General features: G+C 40.7%; 1 protein-coding gene across 1 annotated transcript; it reads right to left on the bottom strand.

The window, feature by feature from the left end:
* Positions 1-4,277: 4,277 nt before the first annotated feature.
* stip1 (stress-induced phosphoprotein 1) lies at positions 4,278-23,017 on the bottom strand. Its single transcript, XM_056284426.1, has 14 exons — positions 22,996-23,017; positions 20,724-20,933; positions 20,498-20,639; positions 20,119-20,260; positions 19,326-19,485; positions 18,903-19,029; positions 18,286-18,388; positions 14,244-14,364; positions 12,363-12,459; positions 11,656-11,780; positions 11,517-11,553; positions 11,122-11,225; positions 5,108-5,280; positions 4,278-4,979 (listed from the first exon to the last, which is right to left on the bottom strand). The coding sequence occupies exons 1-14, from the start codon at positions 23,002-23,004 to the stop codon at positions 4,907-4,909; spliced, it is 1,623 nt and encodes a 540-aa protein (XP_056140401.1). The 5' UTR covers positions 23,005-23,017; the 3' UTR covers positions 4,278-4,906.
* Positions 23,018-24,217: the final 1,200 nt, after the last annotated feature.

The raw sequence follows: 24,217 nt of genomic DNA on the forward strand, positions 1-24,217 counted from the left end.
TTGGATGTTGTGAGCTGGAGGGACACATGTTGAAAATGAAGGAATTATTAAGTAGATGTTTGGGAGGTGGGTTTGTTGAGAGAATTGTGCTTGTTTGGGGTGGCTGGCAAAGTGAATGGATGTAATGTTAATTTATTAAATTATGTTTCAAGCCATGCAAGGTTTGCTGTCAAGTTAAGGATGAATATAGCCCTATTATGAAAAGAGGAAAGCTGAGGTGTGAAATATTTTTAGGAGCATAATGGAAAGAGGTGTTAATATGTTGTACGGTTATGTTAGACAAGAAGAGTTAGTTTGTGGAGGGGCGCACTTTTGTTGTGATTGGGGAAGGAGGGAGGGTAATGTTGGATTTTGGTTGAACAGTATGCTGTGCATGGTCTGTGTGTATTTTTTGTTTGATTTCTTTGATTTGATGGGGGTCTGTAGGCTGGAAGCCATGCCACGGCCTACAGGTTACCTCAATATTTTCTGTTTTGTCTGCCTGTGTTGTATTTTTTTTTTTATTCTTGTCCTCTTTGATTCTGTGGAGTTCGGTGGGTTTGTGAAATGTTTTAGTTCCGTATTGGTTTGGTATATGTGTGTTGTATTTTGAATGTTTTTTCTATAAAAGAGAAAAAAAATCTGTAGCGACAGTAGGAAGCAGGTTGAGGAGAGCCTGGAGAGGTGGAGGTATGCACTGGAGAGAAGAGGGATGAAAGTCAGTAGGAGCAAGACAGACTACATATGGGTGAATGAGAGGGAGGACAGCGGAATGGCGAAGATTCAAGGAGTAGAGGTGGTGAAGGCGTATGAGTTTAAATACTTGGGGTCCACTGTACAAAGTAACAGGGAGTGCAGAAGGGAGGTGAAGAAGAGAGTGCAGGCAGGGTGGAGTGGGTGGAGAAGAGTGTCAGGAGCGATTTGCGACAGAAGGGTACCAGCAAGAGTTAAAGGGAAGGTTTACAAGATGGTTGTGAGACCAGCTATGTTATATGGTTTGGAGACAGTGGCACTGATGAAAAGACAGGAGGTGGAGCTGGAGGTGGCAGAGTTGAAGATGCTAAGATTTTCGTTGGGAGTGACGAAGAAGGACAGGATTAGAATGAAAAGAAAGCCACTTTGTCATTATATTCTTACAGCGAATTTGTTTTCTGCATTTAACCCATCCTATTGTATAGGAGCAGTGGGCAGCTGCAGCGCCCGGGGACCAACTCCAGTTCTTCTCTCCATTGCCTTGCTCAGGAACACAGACAGGAGTATTAACCCTAATATGCATGTCTTTTTAATGGTGAGAGGAAACCGGAGTATATAAATGCAATCCAGCCATCTACCTGGAAGAAACCCATGCAGACACAGGGAGATAATGCATAGCAACGAGTATATTAGAGGGACCACTCAGGTTGGACGGTTTGGAGACAAAGCAAGATTGAGACGGTTTGGACATGTGTGGAGGAGAGATGCTGGGTATATTGGGAGAAGGATGCTGAATATGGAGCTGCCAGGGAAGAGGGAAAGAGAAAGACCAAAGAGGAGGTTTATGTATGTGGTGAGGGAGGACACGCAGGTGGCTGGTGTGACAGAGGAAGATGCAGAGGACAGGAAGAGATGGAAACAGATTATCCACTGTGGCGACCCCTAACGGGAGCAGCCGAAAGTAGTAGTAGTAGTGGTGGTAGTAGTAGATAGTGTGAGTATATATAGTATTGTATATGGGCATGATAGGTTTTAGTGTTGTGGTATGGTTCATGGGCAATGTGGGCTATAAGCAATATGATATATGTGCATAGGTTGTTGATTATTCAACCATAACAAAACTGTACAGTAGTGACATAGTACCTGTTGTGCATACATGCTTGCCTCCGATGTCCTGTTTGTTGTTCCATTTATTGCTTTGTGTGTGTGTGTGTGAGTGATGCGTGCAAGTGCTAGAAGCTGGTGTCAAATTCCTTATGTGCATACTCATAGGCACAGTCACACTTAATAGCCTACCCATTTGGGTGGTATCCGTTTCGTAAATACAAGCCTTGAACAAACAAACCATGGTGAGGGTCTGATATATTAAAATGGTGGGAATATACTCTTGTTGCACATCAAGAATAAGAATAAATAAATAATGGTTTTCTCTGCACATTTACTGCTCGTGTGTGCATCTTTCAATACTGGAATCTGAACTGCTGCAAAACGGTGAACGTGAAACGGCAGTGAAAGTGAACACAAAAACCCAAATAGGCACAGGTAGCCTTCGAAATACATTCAGATTTATTTTGCAGAACAGTCATTTTCCACTTCACAATTTAGGGACAATTTCTTTTATATCCTTTTAGAGTACCACACTGTTCACAGGCTAGCTGTACTACAATGGTAAATGGTAGAAATGTCTGCAAATGTCATTTTTAATTTAGTTTTGCTTTACAATTCAAAGAACTGTAATTACAGCAAATCTACTGGAATTGCCCTAACCAGAAAAAAAAGAAAAAAGAAAAAGAGGATTGATGAAATTGATGTTCAGCATCTTCCACTCCCTTATCACAATAAATTGGTCGAGATGTGACAACGATGCTCCTGAGGTACTTTTTTTAGCCACGCCTGACATGTTGGTTAATAGTTGGTACTGTTAATTTTCACTCAGAATGGATATTCGACAGTTTACTTCTCTGAAGACGGACTGCAACAGCAGTGTCCAAAACAAAGACATTAAAGATATCACATTTAAAAACAGTGAAATATATAACTGACATTATCCCGTCTCCTTCCCAGTCCCGTGTTTGCAGAATGATGGTACCCTGCAGGAGCTTTGTGACAAGTTACGAAATCAAAACGGGATATTAAACATGAAGCGAGACAATCGTGAATCTTGTTACTCAAGCAACAGAGGGCATCACCGTTTTGTGGCGCTTTGAAAAAGGTAAATTCACCCCAAACACAGAACTCACATTAGCTCTATCATCTCAAAACAGGGACTGCCACCAGGCTTTGGTCACAGCAGCCAATGCTAAACTTAATTTAAGACCCGTCATCAAACTACCACTTATCAATACCACAGCCAGTTGTCAAGTGTTCAGCGATAAATGAAAATGTCCACAAATGATCATACCAAATCAGTTGCTGCTCATCAAGATCAAGACCTTACATCTTTTAGTCGTTAGGGGCCATTAAATATCCATCTAACCACAACTAAACATGAAACTCTTCAGACTCACCTGAGGTCAAGCTATGATACCCTCCTTTGGCCAAATCCAAATAACTATTAGAGCAGTTTAGTGCAGGGGCACACCCCGGTACTTTCATCAGTGGAGGAAACTTTACTGTAAAGACGGGTGCTACTACCTAGAAGCCCTCTAATAATATTTAGGCTCTGGCTGTTACAGAAACACAGACTAACATTGGACCTCATGGGGTTTATAAACAAGTTCCTTTTTATTGCAATTTCGTAGTCCAGCCCCACTCCCCCATCAAAACCCCAATTTGACGTCAATTGAGTGGTGTGTAAATTAACAATACACTTAAAACTGTTCCATGACAGGAATGGGCTTACAGGCTTGAAATGGACATTTTTAACTAGTTCATATCCCAGTGCCATTATCCAATGTGCTTACGAGGGCTAATCGTTTTAAGAATGGATGTGGTCCGCGGTGGTGTAGCGGTCTAAGCATCGGCTTTGTGTCGATGCAGTTACCCACTGGGGACTGGGGTTCGCGCCCCGGTCTTGTCAGATCCGACTATGGCCAGACTCGGTGAAGCAGCAATAATTGGCAACGCTGTCTTCGGGAGGGGGGCGGAGTCGGCTTGTGTTCGTCACATGAATGCATCTCTGTGTGTCGGAATAGCAGTGATTCGGCCTGGATTTGCCTTGTCACGGAAGTGGCAAAGCGTCTCCTTCGAGACTGCCGGCCGGAGAGATGCAGTTGGCGAACGCATGCAGTGCGAGGGTGGGTGTTTGAACTAAAATAGGGATCGATTGGCCACTAAATTGGAAGGGAAAAATCAGAAATAAATTTATAAAAAAAAAGAAATGGTTATAGGACAGTGATATTCAACCATGTACCACGGGTATTCTGGTTTTCTTTCCAACCTCAACAATACGCCAGCTAATTTCACTGCTTAGTTCTCTCCCGTCTGGTTGAAAGTGGGCTAATCAGTGAAATCAGCTGTAGTTTGGGCTGGAAATATGTGTGTGTACACACACATACACACATATGTGTATGTGTATATATACATACACACACACATATATATATATATATATATACACACACACACACACACACACACACACACACACACACACACACACACACACACACACACACACACACGGTCCTTGATGGCAAATGATTGAGTATCACTGGGCTAGGAATTGAGAGATGTGTTTTCAAAACCAGTAGATGGGAGAATGAGGAGATGCACTAAGGGCTGGGTCTTTCCATCTTTTAGCCAGCATATACTTGGGAGTGATCAAGGCAATGGAAAAAAAAGGATGACCATTTTGAAATTATGAGTCAAGTCATTACCATTTGTTTGGTTTTAGTCATGTAACAATTTAATTCCTAACTTTGAATTCCTGAACTATTTAAGTTAACAAGCGTTTAATTGACATATATATGTGAACCGTCTTAAGAGTGGATTTCCCCTTTTTGCCTTGGGTGGTGCACCTCATTTAAATTATTATAATTTTCTGCCAATATTGTTACTATTTCCTTCAGAAGGAGTGTTGTGAAGTTGTTTTTGCAGAGGGCGAAAGATACTTCCATCATTATAATGTGGAAATTATGACTGATTTCAAAAAACAAAAAAAAAACATGTTAAAGTCTGAGACTGGGCCATTTGAAGGCAAAAAGAGATGAGGATCCAATAACTGGAAGGAATTGCAATTTTTTTCCCCACTGTGGACTTGCAGTTTCTTCAGGAGTCAGGCCGTTTTCTCCCATCACCGTATGGCTATCAATCCCACATCTATGAGTTTCTGAATCTTCTGAGCAATTACTGGATTCTTTAAGTGACTGAGGGAAAAAAGGGAAGAAATGGGGGGCATTTAAAACTTTGTACATTTCAATGACTGATTGTATACTTTTATTGTACGTGACAGTAATTTGAGTCAACACTCTTTCGACAAGGGAGTTGAGCTTACTCGCTGAGTGCCTGAGGGTCTTTCTGCATTTGCTCCAGGATCATTCGCATGGCTGGGTCACTCATGATCTGCTGGACCTCGGGGTCTGCCATGGCCCTTCTTTTCACCTCCTCGGGGCTGTCGTTCCTTACAGCCTGGCTCATGACACAACGCTGAATGCCCTCCGTGGCTTCCTGAATGAGAAAAAAGGGAAATCGAGTAAGGTAAGGTTAAGGATCTTTTTCTTTATTCCTCTTTAGATGAACTTAACTGGCATCAGGAAAATGGCTGCCGAAACACTAGAGGTAGAATTTAACACAACAAATAAAACAACTAAATATAAAGGATGTATCCTTGCAATGATACGATTTCAAATAAATATTCTCCATTTGTCTTTTGATAATTTTTTTTATATATTAAATGAGTATATATAGGGCATTGACACACAATGTGCATTATTGAGAATTACATTACCAGATTTAGTAAAGGGTGTATACAAATGCTAATTTTCAGACAGGCCACACTATTTAGTATTTTTTTGTGGAAAAAGCACCATCTTAACCACATTTATGCTGCTATTATGGAAAAGGCACATGGTGCAGTGCACACTTCTGCCTAGATGACCACCTGCAGTAGCTGCTATCATCAGCAAACAGTACTTGGTTATAACAAAAATTTTGTTATTTGGTTATGTTCAAAATTTATTTATTACGATAAACCCCTTCAGATGTACAATCTCATTTTCGAGGGGGTCCCAACGTATATCAGAATCACTACATAACAGAGGATTGAAAACAGAAATAGTTATCAATACAGTAACGTACACAGACAGACATCGAACTAAAAAAAATAAACAAATAAACTGAAAAATATTGCTGAGCAAAGTGCTTAACTTGACAACTTGAAATAAAAGGTACAAGACACTGTTGTAAATGAGTAAGATATTTGAAATGAATACATTTAAATATAAGTTGAAGCCAGAGAATGTGTCTTCCTACATTTAGAGATGGCCATTTAAGTGCATCATACAGTAATGAGTGAGAAAAGGACATGCAAGGATAAACCTGCAGTCTATTATATGCTGTGTTAAGAAGAACAAGGTGATAGATAGACAGCATCACCATAGTGAAGAATTGGAAGTATAAGGAGAGGCAAATTTGGTTATAAATTAAAGGTACCACAAACTCCAACATAGCCATTGTGCTCCCCATAAGAATTTATGCGAATTACAAACATCTACATGCATTTTTTCAACTAATTCTTAATCCACAATCATTCTGGCCATTGTCTTAATCACCTGCCTACAAATCGTGGACCCTGTTGTGATAAGCTGGTTCAACAAAAAAAGCAGTTAATATCATTTGGGCTCATTTGAAAAGAACATGTCATGAACATTTCTTTGCCACGTTTACTACTGCACTGGAAAAAAGAGAAGCCAGTTAAAGTACATTATCGAGCACACTTAACATCAACCTAGTGGTTGTTCCCAATTACCCTTCATGTAAAAAAGGGGTCAAGCAGTCTAAGAATTAGCCTTAATCTTAATTATTAGTCTCAATTTTGAGATTGAGGAGACATATACACTACATGGCCAAAAGTATGTCCTCACCTGAACATCACACCCATGTGTGCTTATTGAACATCGCTTTCCAAAACCATGGGCATTAATATAGTGTCCCTCCTTTAACATTATAAAAGCCTTCACCCTTCTGGGAAGGCTTTCCACTAGATTTTGGAACATGGCTTCAGATATTTGCTCCCACTCAGTCACAAGAGCATTAGTGAGGTCGGGCACTGATATTGCGGAGAAGGCCTGACTCATAGTCGCCATTCCAATTCATCCCAAAGGTGTTGGATGGGGTTAAAGTCAGGGCTCTGTTAGGGCTCAGTCAAGTTCTTCCACACTACACTCGGCAAACTATGTCTTTATGGACCTGCTTTGTGTACAGGGGCATCGCCATAAAGAAACAGTATGGGGGCCTTCCCAAAATGTTTGCCACAAATAGTCTTTATGCATGCTCAATAATCCAGGTAAGAAAATCAAATAAAATTGAATCAGTTCATCTAGACACATTTATTCAGAGAGAAACGTTTCCTCACTCATCCAAGTGACCTCTTCAATCTCAACTGACTGCAGGTATCCCCACCCTTATAAACCATACAGATGCATAATGACCGAAAACTATTGGTTTCATATGCAAATTGGAGTGAGAATTAACGAGAGTTTCAATGGCAATGTGTACTATCCACAGAGGATCCTCTGTGGATAGTACACACTGTAATGCTACTGTATTGTTTGTAAGGGTGCGGATACCTGCATTCAGTTGAGACTGAAGAGGTCACTTAAATGTCTGTGAATGTTCTCATTCATCCAGGTCATGGTTATCCAAAGGAAATTGAATCAAGTGCAACTGGATATATACCAAGTCCAGTTGCACTTGATTCAATTTCCTTTGAGGTCACTTAAATGAGTGATGCAACATTTCTCTCTCAATCAACATTCGGATTCAACTTTCTTTGATTTTCTTACCTGGATTATTGTGCATGCATTTTGACCAATTTTGACAAGGATTACCTTAAACTTGTACGTGAGGATGAGCGAACGATGCATAAGATTGCAAACTACAGGAACCACCTGAGATTCAGCCTCAGACGCAAACAGAGCAGGATTACATCTAAGAGCCTGCAAATGAAATCTTTGCTCAAAGGCCACCGAGCTGACAAGATCCTCCAGATGACACAGAGTCAGCTGTTGAACAACGGGTGAGACAAACAAATTTTACCATTGATGCTTTGAAAGCGGGCGGTACAGTGGCGCAGTGGGTAGCACGGCTGCCTCACAGCAAGAAGGTCCTGGGTTCAAAACCCAGGGTTATCCAATCTTGGAGGTCATCCGAGGTCGTCCTCTGTGTGCGGTTTACATGTTCTCCCCGTGTCCACATGGGTTTCCTCCGGGTGTTCTGGTTTCCTCCCGTAATCCAAAGACATGTAGGACAGGTGAATCGGCCATACTAAATTGTACCTAGGTGTGAATGTGTTGGCCTTGAGCTGGACTGGCGGCCTGTCCCCGGTGTCTCCTTGCCTGCCGCCCAATGACTACTGGGATAAGCGCCAGTATTTGTATTATTTGTAAAACACTTCCGAGTGGCTGTTGCAGCTAGAAAAGCGCTACATAAAATGCAGCTTGACTGATTGATATTCAACATGTGATTGAGTTCAGAGAAGGCTCATCTAGCACAACACGGAAAGACGAAAACCAGGCAGCAAAAGGAGTTCGACCTACTTACTGCACGCCAGAGACATCGGCAGACAACGGACGGCGACCTCGATGGCAGACAGAGAGATGGACGCCAGACACATGCCAGCAATGTGGACAAGTGGGTGAAGAATCTGTCAGACAGACAACTCACCAAGGCAGAGAAAGACATCCTTGCTAAGGGGCTGAATTTTGCTGTCACGCCAAGGCAAATCCTGACAGTGGAACTGATCACAGCCACAGAATCAATGATCCATAAAAACAACATCACGGACCTGGAAGCGGAGCAACTGCGGATGAAAGTTTCAGCCTACCTCAGCAATGTGAAAGTGCCACCGTCCAACATCAGTAGAGACAAGAGGAAAGCTCTCATGACTCTCAGTAAGGACAATAACATCATCATCAACCTTCTGGCAGGCAAAGGCAGACACACTGTTTTATTAAACCAGACAGACTATCATGACAAAGTTATGATGTTACTTAGCGACATGAATACTTATAAGACCCAGGCAGTGGTTACAAGAAGATTGTCTGAAGCTGTTAGAACATCCATCCATCCATTATCCAAACCACTTATCCGACTTATGGTTGTGGGATCCTGGAGCCAATCCCAGCAGTCATTGGGCGGCAGGCAAGAGCTGTTAGAACAGGACAACGCTATTGACAGAATTTTGTACCATAGATTACACCCAGGGCCATTGAAATTAGTTAATGCTTATGGCAATTTGCATATGGAACCAATCTGTTTTCGGTCGTTATGCCACTGTATTTTTTTTTGATTCCCCCCCCCCTTTTTCTCCCCAATTGTACTTGGCCAACTACCCCACTCTTCCGAGCCATCTCGGTTGCTGCTGCAACCCCTCTGCCGAGCTGAGGAGGGCTGCAGACTACCACATGCCTCCTCGGATACATGTGGAGTCACCAGCCACTTCTTTTCATCTGACACAGTGGGGAGTTTCACCAGAGGGACATGGGACATAGTGCGTGGGAGGATCACGCTACCCCCCCCCCCCCCCCCCCAAGTTCCCCCTCTCCCCTGAACAGGTGCCCCGACCGACCAGAGGGGGCGCTAGTGCAGCGACCAGGACACATACCCACATCCACCTTCCCACCCGCAGACAACCAATTGTGTCTATAGGGATGCTCGACCAAGCCAGAGGTAACACGGGGATCTGATCCGGCGATTGACTTGACTTGGTAGGCAACGGAGTAGACCGCCACACTACCTGGGCCACTGTTTTGTTTATAAGGGTGGGGATACCTGTAGTCAGTTGAGACCGAAGAGGTCATTTAGATTAGTGATGAAACATTTCTCTCAAAAAACGTTGTGTCCAGATAAACCGATTCAACTTTCTTGTATTCCAAGCTGTCCCGGTCGCTGCTCCACTTCCTCTGCTGATCCGGGAAGGGCTGCAGGCTACTACATGCCTCCTCCAATACATGTGGAGTCGCCAGCCGCTTCTTTCACCTGACAGTGAGGAGTTTCACCAGGGGGACGTAGCACATGGGAGGATCACGCTATTCCCCCTCCCCCCTGAACAGGTGCCCCGACCGACCAGAAGAGGCGCTAGTGCAGCGACCGGAACACATACCCACATCCGGCTTCCCACCCGCAGACATGGCCAATTGTGTCTGTAGGGACGCCCGACCAAGCTGAAGGTAACACGGGGATTCAAACCAGTTCCCCATGTTGGTAGGTCAACGGAATAGACCGCTATGCTACCCGGACGCCCGTGATTCAACTTCCTTTGATGTTGCCACAAAGCTAGAAGCACACAATTCTCTAGAATGGGATCTTATGCTGTCTCATTAAGATTTCTCTTCACCGGAACTAAGCGCCTAGACCACACCATGAAAACAGCCCCAGACCATTAATCCTCCTCCACCAAACTTAACAGTTGGAAGTTAGCATTTGCAGGTAGCATTCTCCTGGCATCCGCCAAACCCAAATTCATCCTTCAGACTGCCAGATAGTGAAGCGTGATTCATCACTCAAGAGAACACGTTTCCACTGCTCCAGAGTCCAATGGCGGTGTGCTTTACACCACACCATCTGACACTTGGCATTGTGGACAGTGATCTTAGGCTTGTGTGTGGCTGCCTGGCAATGAAAACACGTTTCATTAAATTCCCAACCAATAATTCTTGTGCAGACGTTGCTTCCAAGCAGTTCAGCATTTGGTGGTGAGCGTTGCAGTCGAGGACAGACGATTTTTATGCACCACGCATGTCAGCAGTCCCATTCGATGAGCTTGTGTGGCCTACCGCTTCACAGTTGAGCTATTGTTGCTCCTTTCCGTTTCACAATAACAGCACTTTAAGTTTAAATGGGCTCAAATTCGCTTAATAGACTTTTTGGAAAGATGGCATCCTATAACAGGGCCATGTTGCAAGTCACTGAGCGCTTCAGTACGACCCATTCTACTGCCAGTGTTTGTCTATAGAGATTGCATGGCTGTGTGCTTGATTATGAAAGCGAAAGCCACTTTATTTGACATTGTATTCTTACAACAAATTGTATTGCTACAATGAATTTGTCCCCTGCATCCAAACTATCCTATTGTATATGAGCAGTGGGCAGCTGCAGCGCCCGGGGAAATTTTTATGCATCTGCTAGCAATGGATGTGGCCTAAACAGCCAAATTCACCCATTACAGGGGGTGTCCACATACTTTTGGCCATATACAGTATCTACAGGAATGTGTCTGGGAATATGTACAGGTTCAGATATATACTCTAGATCTAAAGATAAAGTTAAACATAGGGCTATAGACTATACCTTTGAGGAAGAGTCAAGCTCCAAAGCCTTCTGATATGCATCCATAGCTTTGGAAAAATCTTTCATGGCCTCCAAAGCAGCTGCCTTGCGTGTGTAGCCCTTAACTGTGGACAAAGGCACTCATGTAATTTTTCTTTCAACAGGATGGTAGAGGTAGATAGGAAACATGGGTTAAGACAGTTGGAGAAGACATGCAGCCAGTATGGATTCAGACTCAGGATGCTGTGATAGGCCATAGGCCTGAGCTTACATGGTACGTACCAAACCGAATGAGCACACCAGAGCACCCTTATGTTATTTTAAAAACATCGTAAAATCAAAACACTATAAAGCTGGCAATTTTTTCTGGCATAGAGTTCACATGCAATATTGATCAATGAAAGTTCCCTACTTACTGAAGTTGGGATCGAGTGTGATGCACTCCTCACAATCCTAAACAGATAAGAATAATATTGGAATTTTCACTTTACAATGAATTTACACTTGAGCCAGGTTAGCATCTCATACACATGGGATTGCTCGGTGGCACAGTACCTTCAGAGCAAGCTGAAACTCCAACAACTTTGTGTAGCAGGCAGCTCTGTTACTGAAGAGCTTGGCATCATTGGGGTTCCTCTTGATGGCCTCAGTGTAATGTTTCATGGCTACAGGATAGTCTCCTGTTTCAGAGACAAATTTCATACTACTGTTTTTCTTTGCTTTAACAATATCAGATACCAAACACAGACCACTACTTTTGTTTTGTTTATATCATAGAAATAAGCAGGTTATTTTAATGAACAAGAGATGCATGCATGAATGTGTTTTGTGTATTTTGTTAAACCATGGTACAGAGGAGACCGATTGCGTTAGCTTTCAGGTTGGAAATAGAAGAGCCAATCTAACTGTCAGCAAACTGCACTGCATGAAGTTCAGCCTTCTCTTAAGCTAATTGTAGGCACACAAAAAGTGTGCATGTCAGGTGTGCTTTTATGAAAAACTCAACATTTCTTTAAATTCTTCAACTCTAGAAAGACCTCTACTAAAAATAATGAAGTTATGGGCAATGCTATTTTAAAACAACTGTTTTTATCTGCCTTGCCACTGGTTCTACGTTAAGAGTGGGGGGAAAAAAGTGCTGGCGTTGTGAATAGCAGAATGATAAGAATACGCTCTAAGATATAGTCTTCAAGACACAGGCAATAAACAACTACTGCAAGTAATAAAACAGACACAATCAAACACACAACCAAACACCCTACCTTTTTGGAAGGCCTCGTTGCCCTTGTTCTTCTCTTCCAGCGCGACTTCAGGGTTGATGTAGGCAAGTTTCTCCTGCTCCTTGACTATCTTCTCTGCCTAATTATTCAGACAGAATGTAAACAAACAGTCATTAAGTGCTGTTATAAGTTGTGGTGAAATCACAGCAGGTAAAATGTCCTTTCTGTTCAAGGCAGTCAGTGATGATATTGGCACTTGGGAACATTTTGAAAAGTATGTTTCTCATCTCACATCTTAAATTCTTACCATGGAGTTTCTTTCTCTAAGTACCCAGTAAGACAGTGTGAAGCAGAACTACTGTTTAACCAAATAGTCATTCACAGTGAAATGCACTGAAAATCAAATTCAGTCACTGATTGATTTCATTTCAATTCAACATTTCACATCTAAACTGAGGTGCTGATCGTAGGAAAGTCTCAATAGCACTGTTGTTGAAATTTTAGAAAATGTTTGAACACTAGAATGACCGGGATTTCACTCCTACCTAAAACGACCATGGGCCGTCAAAATGACAGCCGGTTTTTAAACTCAACATTCAGTCAAGACAAATAACCAATTGAGAGATTAATGCATTGCATATGTTAGTGTGTCTGTTAAGAGATGACTGATACCAAAATTAACATTTTAACAATTTTAATACTATTTTTTCAAACAATTTAAAATCGCCACTGTCCAATGTCTGTAAATACTGCAACGCCTCGGTGGTATTCATGGTGTGTCTGAAACAGTGTCTGTAACCAGACATGTTGGCAATAATCAAAAATCAAGTTTAGACTATTTCTCTGCACTGGAGAACACTAGTGTGTTTCTAGGACAGAGCAATGAACTTCACGAAGGAAATGATGCGACCAACACATGCCATAGTGACATGATGCGCACGATCACGTGCAAATTACATGCGATCATTTTGATGACTCATGGTCATTTTAGGTAGATCTTATCATAACTTTGTTTTTTTTGTGCAATTGATCTAAAACTAATTTTAATGCAAATATATGCAATTTCAGGAGCATTCAGGGAGTGACAGGTCTGTATCTTTTCTTTCTTCCACAAAGTTAGTAAACTTTGAAAATCTAAACCTGTCAAAATGACCCCCTTGGTCGTTCTAGTGTTAAGGATTTGCAACACTTCGATGGCATTGAAGACCTAAAAAAATCTAAAGTGACCCTGTTTACAAAAATATTTCTACATGCAAAGAAAGTTGAATCAGTTCATCTGGACACAACGTTTACGTTTCATCACTCGTCTAAATGGCCGCTTCAGTCTACACTGACTGCAGGTATCCCCACCAAAATAAACAATACAGTGGCATAACGACCGAAACCAACGATCAGTTTCATATGCAAATATGGCGTGACCATTAACTAGAGTTACAGCGGCCATGTGTACTATTCACAGAGGATTTGGGAAGGTTTGCAATCACAGCATTGTAAGATGGCGACAAATGTACTTGCTGTGATTGCAAACATTGCCAAATCCTCTGTGAATAGTACACATGGCCATTGTAACGCTAGCTAATGGTCACGCCCATATTCGTTTATAAAACTGATCACTGGTTTCTGTCGTTATGCATCTGCATTGTTTAAAAGGGTGGGGATACCTGCACTGCAGTCAGCTTAGACTGAAGAGTTCACTTAGATGAGTGAGGAAACATATCTGTCAATAAATGTGTCCTAATGAACTTTTTTTGATTTTCTTACCTGGATTACTGAGCATGCATAAAGACATTTCTACATGCTTTTGTTGTTAAAGATGATTTTAGCAGGTGAATAAATACAGCTTGGCATCTGAAGTTATTCAGTTGACACAACATTGCTCAATTTTTTGGAAAAAAGCTGAACGAGACAGCAAATAAACCTCACCTGTTGGCACTTCTTTAGGACTTCAGGGGTGCGATGCTCAGTTAAACTCTTGTTGAAATACTGAATGGCCTCTTTGTATTTCTCCTGCTTGAAGTAAGAGTTGCCAGTTCTAGCCAAGGCCCTGCAAGGATAGGAAGAAATGGATCAATATGAACAATCTACATGATACTGAATTTGGAATAATCCTTGACTCACAACCTACAGTACAATTGTGGCATATTAAGCTATTCTTGCTCACATCATGTACAGTCTTAAATCAATCACAGCATGTTATGTTGGAATAAGATTATTTTATCTGAAATGTGAAATGTGCCAGTTTTATTTACCATTATAAACAACTTTCACCAGTGTTTGTGATGCTACGACCATGTAAAAATGACACCATGAATGCAATCACATTAATACTTAAAACCAATAATTGTATTAATATTTAATCTCTATCCTCAAATTTCCTAGGTAGTTGCAGTATTGACCCTTTGCACGTGACGTCACATCCCACTCGCGGGGAATATGAACGCCATGACGGATGGCAGGAAGTGATAGATCGGGAAATTCAAAAGCGAACAACAAAAACAAACAAAATATCACGACGGATGAGTAGCTATTATAGTTTAAATTTAAGTGATGGCTACCAATAGTCAGAGTAATGTTGTGGAGTTGTCCTGTGAAGTGAGTCACCTTGTAGGACGGCACAAAGAGCGATATGTGGAGAAGCAAGCGATAGCAGGGTTAGCTACCGACCCGTACTTTCTTCCTACCGATGTGTTCACGGATCTAGCAAAATCATCCAGTCTGCCCGAGTTCAATCCACACGATCTGTACCATGATGTTAACGGAGTGTCCCCATACACAGGTGCTGACCTGTGTGTGTGTGTGTGTACATATATATATATTAACCAAAAATTATGCATTTTTAATTTAATTAACACATTTCATATGAAGAGGGAAGTATTTTTCCTCATAAGAACAATAAAAGTCTGAGATTTATGTGATTTTTTAAGTGTTACCTTACATGAATGTGAGAAATGGTCAGAGTGAACATGAGAAAATGATTGTAATTTAACAAAAACAGCTAAAAACATACAAATTGTATATTTATTATTTAATTGTATTTTGCTTCATGCTAACCAGTACACTTGAATCAGTGGCTTCAGACACTGAAAACATTACTGACAAGTTTTATTATGCCTCCTTGTCCCCTTTGAATGTTGTGGACTCAAACTTAACACTTTCTATGGAATGACCCAAATGCTAGCTAGATGGCAAGACTGCGTAACCTACTATGAAATGGCAAGGAAAGTATGAGCTGCTTTTGGTTACAGTCGATTTGAGTTTTGATGGCATCCTAGGGGAAACAGGTTAAAAACATACACAGCTGGCTAGCTATGTCTTACCTTTGCCATTATGAGGTACATCCCCTTGCTGTGAGCATAGCACCGCAATTCTGTAACCCAACCAGCTACAAAGAACTGGTAAGCATCCAGACTTTTGTATGCTTTTAGGTCAGCACCTGTATATGGGGACACTCCGTTGGTAACATAGTGGTACAGATCGTGTGGATTGAACTCGGGCAGACAGGAAGATTTTGCTAGATCCGTGAACACATCAGTAGGAAGAAGGTACGGGTCGGTAGCTAACCCTGCTATCGCTAGCTTCTCCCCATATCGCTCTTTGTGCCGTCCTACAAGGTGACTCACTTCACAGGGCAACTCCACAACATTACTCTGACTATTGGTAGCCATCACTTAAATTTAAACTATAATAGCTACTCATACATTGCAATATTTTGTTTGTTTTTGTTGTTCGCTTTTGAATTTCCCGGTCTATCACTTACTGCCGTCTGTCATGGCGCAGTCTCCCTCGTCACGTGATAATTTTGACGTGTCTGCAAAGGGTGAATAGTTATTTGAACAACTTTTAGAATGAATATACTAAGCCTCTTATACTGCAATCAGCTGTATTTTAAATGTTAAGAAATGGTCCCAAACTATTTATCGGTGAAATTGAGATCCCTGAAAACGACTGAGAAAGAGAATTTAAATAGGATATTTGGCATGTACATTAGAGGCCTCAAGTAACCTGCATGAATGAGTCATTATCATTTTAAGTCAACAATTCAGGGCTTTAAAGTTTAAAAGAAAAAGTAGAAAATGCAGGTTACATGTTGCAAATTGTAAGTGTATGTGCATATTATCTCCTGAGAAAATCGTTTTCCATACCCAGATTCATGGTAACGAAGAGACTTGTCCATTACAGGGGGAAAACAAAACAAAAAAATAACTAGCTAAAGGCCTTTAAAACTGAGTAAGCAACACTTCAAGGATAATACATTTTGTTTTTTAAAGCTGGGTCTTAATTTCATATTTTTTGTCATCACGCATATTGGTTATATCATTTTACTCAACAGCTTCTTCTTTGAGATTCTGGATAAGGGGAACAGCTTTACAATGGCATTTTACAGGGAAACTAAACACGAACGTCAGACATGTTTCTACGAGTCCCATTTAAGCCAATTATCTAAACCACATATTTTCACAAGGTGAAAATAAAGGTGTAAGTAAAAAGTTATCACCCAAAATGTCCAATAAGATCAATGGCCGATCGCACTGATGTGCCAATTCCTGGTTCACCTTGCAGGAATGACCCACCTATACTTACCATAGGAAGCAGTGCTCATCGAAATCTAATAACTACCCATCCAGCGCAACTAAGTCACATAACGGCAAATCATGTACACAGTCTAACCGAGACGCTAGGCTTTTTTTTTTTTTTTTGCTATTGCTGAAAGGAGAGGTTTGAGACTCGTGTTCAGTTACTCTATCAGATACCGTTGTAAAGCTGTCTAGTCATGGTCCTGTATCCAAAATCTCCACAATGAAGCCTTTGGGTAAAATGAAATCATAACCAGGGGTTGATTTTAAGGAAAACTTCTAGCTGTACACGCAAGCAAGAGCTTATTTTGAGGTTGTCTATCAAGAGTTGAGTTCATCCCAAATAAAAGTGAACCAAACCTCCGCAGTGAAAACTTTTATTTACAGAAGTAAACACTCCTTTCTGAATAATGTTTGTGTCGCTCTGGTGTTTTACAATGGTGTGAAGCAATGGAGAAAAGGTCAGCACATGATATACATGAAAAGAAGTGTACAACCACGAGCACTACTTAAATGACTAGTGAAATGACCATCTGAACGACTGAAACGCAAGGCTTGATGTTTTCAGAAACCATCTCAACTCAAAAAAGTGCAGATCACAAAGATGCTTTCACAAGTTGAACATGATTGTATTCATTTTGTAGGCAAGGCGGCTTGTTTTAATGAGAGCAATTACACAATTTGAGCAGCAGGTTTAGCTAGTATTTCATCTGAGGATGGGTTGAGTTTGTTTCACAAGTTCGCAATTTATCTAACTGGGACATAACATCAACTGGGATGTAACACGAGGTGCAAGGAAATAAAACCCAGGAAGTTGAAATGACACTCAATCAGTAACAACAGATCAAAAACTTACCGCCAAAGGCCAAGCAAAGACACGTAGCAGCTACTGTTTTTTTAAAGACATGGAACAAATATGTTCTGCATTACAATGAAAAGTTATTAATCATACATTTTTGAATAACTGGTAGCCCTGATGCCAAATATAATTTTGTGAATACTACTATGTGTTAACAGCTTGTTTTTTCTCTTTTTTCAAGGTTGTAAAAAACAGAATTGTCCTTTAGGATACACTAGTTATTCATTTGGACTGGTGTTTAAAATTCATTCATTAGTTTCAACCCATTTAACATTCCTCTAATACCAGAGGACCGATGTTTTGGTTGCAGATTAAATGTTTGTGCCACTAATTCACCACAAAGACTGTTCTCTCTCCATTTGCGTCTGATAGTTTGAATTTTCCCAGTTTCACGATGAATGCTCGTATAGAATAACTTCGTCTCAGTTCCTTACACGGCAGTTGGATGAGTAATATGCACTTACTTGACACTGCAATTTGACTGACAGTGGATTAATTTCCAGCAATGTTAAAGATGGGTACAGAAACTCACTTTGCAATTTGTCTGTAATCCTCTCTGTTCTCTCTGCCCACATCGATGGCCTTCTCACACAGCTCTCTGCACTTTTCGTAGTCACCTTTCTCAAAGTACACAGCTGAGATGGAAACAAGGAAAGATGAGTTAACATGGTAAAGCTTACTGCCTTTAAACTTCTACCTACTCTTTTTTAAACATATATTAATTTATTTTCTTGTTTACCTAATTAATTATGGATTTAATACCACCCATTATTACTCATTCACTAGGGAAATGTTTTACTATTTTTTCTATTATCTCTATATTGTACATTTTTTGTGTTTGTTTTATGATGTTCAAAATAAAGGTTACTCAATCAATCAGAAATCAGGAGGGAAAAGTCAACTTACTCTTAAGCATTCAACAAATACTTATAATCCCCCAAGGACCCATTTAATGCATTTTTTAATAAAATAATCTTCAACAATTTATTCTTCCATGCTGCATACATGAATCTTTTTTTTAATTGTATGAATAGCATATTTGAACTGCAGTTTGCCTTATTTAGTTGATCAGTTGGTACGATATTTGAATTAACAAATAACTACTTAAGTTTAAACTCAAGATGTTTTCTACAAGATGACAATCCATACCTGCTTGATTGGAAATATAAGTCATGTTGGTAGGGTCATGCTTAATTGCCTCCTCATAATGTTTCAGTGCAGCATCAAAGTCTTTCTTCTTATATGCAGTGTTCCCAAGTTCTTTTTCCTTCAGAGCCTAGTTAGTCATAAAATAGAAATCGCGATTTGAAGCAGACACAGATTACACATAAACCAAGAGTTAAAACGGCTAAAATCTCACAATGTGAACAATATCAATGAGACACATGAGCTTCCTGTTCTCCAAAAGAAGATATATCACGATTTTTGAAGGCTTAAACAGTTACTTAAACATTTTCCCAACAAACTAAAGAAAAACTGATACTCTCCTGTCTCTCTAGATTTCTATAACTACAGTACCATGCGCTTTGGAGATAATAATCGGAAGTATGACAAAAAGTTCAATGTCAAAACCTTTCTCTTGTTCTCAGGCAGGTCCTCCTCCTTCGGAGGGGGTGGCTGAGTCTCTTTGGGTTTGGGAGGGGGAGCTGGTTCTTCCTCCTCCTCCATTCCAGCCAGGTCTAGCCCAAGCAACACAGAGAGTGTGGTCATCACTCTAGGATCTTGCAGTTTCCTGCAAAAAAGGAAGACAGACAGAAGCATTTCTGATTCAGTGGTTTCTTATGGGTTCTCCAGTTTCCTTTTCAAAATCAAATATTTTTTCTACTATATGTCAACATTCTAGACTTGACTGGCTTTGAAGAGTTTGGTCCCTTTTTGCTTTCTTTTTTTTTTTTTAAAGATTTTTTGGGATTTTCTACCTTTATTTGATAGCAATAGTTGAGACAGAGACAGAGGGGATGACATGCAGCGAAGGGCCCGGGCCTAATTCGAACCCAGGTCGCTGCAGTAAGGACTCAGCCTTATGTGGTACACGCTCTATCAGGTAAGCCACCGGGGCACCCCTGAGTTTGGTCACTTTTCAATGTTAGTCTATGAAAAGGGTCGCTCTATGATATCATTGTAGACCACCAGTTTTATTCTGCACTGGAAAAATCACACTCCATTACAAATACCACAATATATGAAACGTCAGTTGGCCTCCAAATATATAAAATGGATAGTCACGAATCAGGATTGAATATTGATCTAGCTACCTTTCACAAAATTTCTTCTGATCAGCTCCTCTATTATTTTGTAATCAAACTTCAGCCTGATGGCGTATAACAAAAACCGTTAGCTGAATAATCTTTCAAAATACACATACGTGGCAAGCTCTGAAGGCTTGTTCCTGAGCTGCTCCAACAGTTCTCTGTAGCTTGGATCTGATAGCAGTTCACGGGTCCGAGGGTCTGTCTCCAGTTTCTCAAACAAGTTGGGCATGGCAAAGGGGTTCAACATCTTTTTTTCTGGTGAGGTCATTAACAGATGGTTAGTAGTGTTATCATTATGGTCACAGAGCATGACTCACTGTACATGCAATGTGTTCAGCAATTAAAGATGTGATTTTGCTTTGGAGATTCTGTTAGCCATTTTCTACCCACTTAGGTGAGAACAGAGAATGCATACAACTTCAAAAGGATCATAGAGAGACAACTGGAAATTTGCACGACGAATTTCAAAGTTGTAAAATCTACAACTTCTACCTGCTAGCCGGGCTTCGATGTTCTGCAAACCCTCCTTGAGTTGCTGATTACTTGGCTCTCGTCTGAGTCCCTCCTGATAAGTCACTTTAGCATCCTCAAATCTTCCAAGAAACTCTAAGGCAGCTGCTTTCCGAGAATAACCCTAATCAAAATTGAGACACATCATGCCATTTTTGTTGACTGCCTTTTGTCATCAACATCTTGGACAAGACCAATGTCACCTTACCTTGCCCCAATCAGGCTTGATCTTGATGGTCTGACAGGCATCCTGAAGGGCACTCTCATAGTTGCCTTTTTTGGCATGTGCAGCCGAGCGGTTACTATATAGGACATGGTTTGAGGGGTCAAGGGCCAAGGCGTCAGTATAGCAGCGTAAAGCTTCATCAATATTCCCTGCACTCAGTGCCTTGTTGCCCTGATCTTTCAGTTCAGAAACCTGTAAAATATACAAATCAGAATAAGAACATCATGTCCATTCAGTGCTAAATTCTCACACAAAAACACAAACACCCCATAAACATTACCTTTACCCTAAAAACTTCAAATCAAGTTCTACAACTGATCAAAATGAACAAAAACCCATGTTATGTGTGCCTATAAAAGAAGCTGTCAAACACAGCCAAACAATCAGCTTTTCGTGACATTTTGTCAGACAGGAACAGCCCTGTTTGGCAGCAGTGCCAGAAATAGCCTGCGGTTCCTTCTATCTTTATGCATGCTCAATAATCCAGATAAGAAAATCAAAGAAAGTTGAATCAGTTCACCTGGACGCAAAATTGTGTTCAGATGAACTGAGTCAACTTTCTTTGATGTGGTTTCTTCTGTGTTTCAAACGTGTGTCTGCCATCAACTGCACCAAGTCAAGTTTTAGCTTTTCTCACTATTGATTCCCTTTGTTTTGCAAGACATACACCGTTAAGCTATACATCGTGCAAAACGATAAGCCCCATAAATCTGACGTCTGATTACAGCAGAGCATTTGATATGCAATTTTAGACAATCACAGATCTGAGACATTTCATCAAGCTCTTCACTAACTTATGAGAACTTATCTCAATAGCTGACTTAATTTGCTGAAACAGAATACAACTTTCAATCCATGATAGAAAAGCAGGTAGGCTAAAACTGTGTTACCTGATAATGTGTAAGAATAACTACAAATGATATAAAAAATTCAATTATTTTTATAACGCAATGAGTTGCAATTATCCTCCAAAGCTTCCCATCTGAAATGTTTACAGCATTAGATAAAAAAGACATGCACAAATTTAGAATTTCAAGTAGATGCTACTGCATAGAAATCTAGTTCAAATGTCTTTGCACTCAAGAAAAAAAGTTTGCAATAAGTTTGCAATAAGAATGCACTGTAAGGATTTCAGAGTTTTGCAATTAAAAGAAAACATTAGAAATCTTATTTAGGCATCAGGGGAGATTTATCAAATACGCATTCCTGACCAAAGCACAACAGCTAACTGTGTCCAAAGCCGATGTGGGACTCTGGTCAAACTGAAAAGGCTGTGAAATGATGCCCAAGTATTTGATTTGTTGGGGCCCATATATACATACGGACGACTGCATCGCTGATCCGTCCATGTCAAGTAGGTCTACTGATCATAGTAAGCAAAACTTTTCGTCTTTAGCTCCCTTGACAGAGCTGAGAGAACATTCGAGAGGGACAGATGCACCGTTACCGCCGCGTGTAGCATGCAATGATTAGCGCAGATGCTGGTCCAAAAATATCCTCGTTATTTCGGTATCTACAATAGGAAAACCGCTGCAGCTGGTACAAGTTGGCTCTCCAAGTCTTCAGACACGACGTGTGGTTGTATGATTTGTAAACGAGACCCATTTGTTCATATATCCATCTATTAATGTGCAGTGACTGGTCCATATGGATGGGCTAACAGTCACTTGCCGGTTGGCGATTAGCTAACATCAGATTGCCATGTCTTCACACCGGCGAAGGCCAAAATATGTGTATATATATAAATCAACGGCAATAAAATGAAGTCAATCAATAGCTAGCAAGCCCTTTTGCACTGATGTTTACTTTTGAATTAAACCACTGTAGTCAATTATACAGCTAACATCAACCGCGTCGTGCGATAAAATTGACATTGTCTAAGGTGAAAAGTGAACACACAGTAGCCGAGTACCGCTTGGTAGAAACGGGACAATTCTGTTAACTAACCAGCCTCTAGTGTGCTCTAGAAGCCCCTTGCACAGGACTTTAACCGGGACCAGGGCAACGATAGCGAAGTGCTGGACACTAGTTACTAATGTCAGGTTAACGCTAAGCTAACGTTAGCGTTTTTAGTCAGGTTTACTCTGGCTGTAGCCTGTTAACGTTAAATAAAGCCCCTCTGAGAAAAAATGCGAATACTAAAACTGTTACTGCGAAATAAAAGCAATAAATTCTTGCTTTTAAACACAACCAAGAAGGCTCGGGGTTGTGATTTACAACACAAAAATGCAAACTACAGCTGCATGATACTCACTTTCTCCATGGTGCAACCATGAGGTTCCTTCCAGAAACTACTGCGGAAGAGCGCCGCCCCCTGCACGACATATAGGTTGCCAGTTTCTGCTAGAGAAAATCCGGAAGGGGGGCAAAAAAAAAAAACCCAAAACAAATAAACATCCAAATTTAACAGCGTCCCCGTGTGCTGCTACTATTCAGGGGTAATCGTTCAGAGCTGCCAAACAATTTGTGCTTTATTCTCGATATGACCATCCGATTTCTTTCAAATTATCGAATTAGTCTGTAAATATCCACCAAGTGCTGATAGTGGTATAGGCTAACCAAATAGTTTTTCACTTTGAGACCCTGGAAAAAAAGTTTTAATTCTTTCTTTTTTTTTAACATAAATTAAGGGTTGGGGTGGTTAAAAAAAACACACTGCATAGAAAAAAATTTTAAAACTTAATTTTTTTTAAATTTTACAACATGTCCATTATAGTGGACAACAGGATTTTATAATTCTCAAAACGTTTAAAAGCTACGTATATGGAAAGATCCTGAAGTCATCCAGTAATATACAACATAGTAAAACATCACATACAACACAAATAGAAACGTAGCTTTTCCATTATTTTGTAGTAACGTCACCATTTCACCTGAACCTTTGGTGATTTCTTCATTAGATGTTTGACTCTATATGTATTTCATTAAGTATGCTGACTTTTTGGAGACACAGAAGAACATGATGTACTTTATGCATCTCACAAAGGTTTTGCTTTTGCATCCAAGCATTCTGCATCTGGAAGCATTTGGAATGTTGACCATTTGGGGCAAATTGATTGCACCATATTTCCTTAAGTTCTCATCTGGGTGGGGCTTCTTTTTCTTGATTTCTGGAGAGAATTTTTCATCACTTGAGTCAGTTTCATCTCGTTGACATACCTGTGCCTGGGGTATCAGCTCCTCAGCCAAGAAGAGTTTGAACTCCAGGTATTGGGAAGTTTTCTTGGCAGGTCATTGCAAGGCCTGGCTGTCTTGTCAGTATTGAATCTATGAGTTGGTGATGGCTACATCAGTGAAATTGAGCATGGTACAAACAGTCCACTTCTTGGTGCGGCTGGACATTCTGTAGTAGCTGAGCATGCAATCGCACATATCAACCCCCCCCCCCCGGCCATGTTGCTGTTATATTCCACTACCACTGTAGGTCTTGGGACTTTGACTTGCTTGTTTTCTTTTTTTTATCATCTGGAACAGGT

The sequence above is a fragment of the Lampris incognitus genome, chromosome 8, assembly GCF_029633865.1.
Source record: "Lampris incognitus isolate fLamInc1 chromosome 8, fLamInc1.hap2, whole genome shotgun sequence".
Classification (NCBI taxonomy): domain Eukaryota; kingdom Metazoa; phylum Chordata; class Actinopteri; order Lampriformes; family Lampridae; genus Lampris; species Lampris incognitus.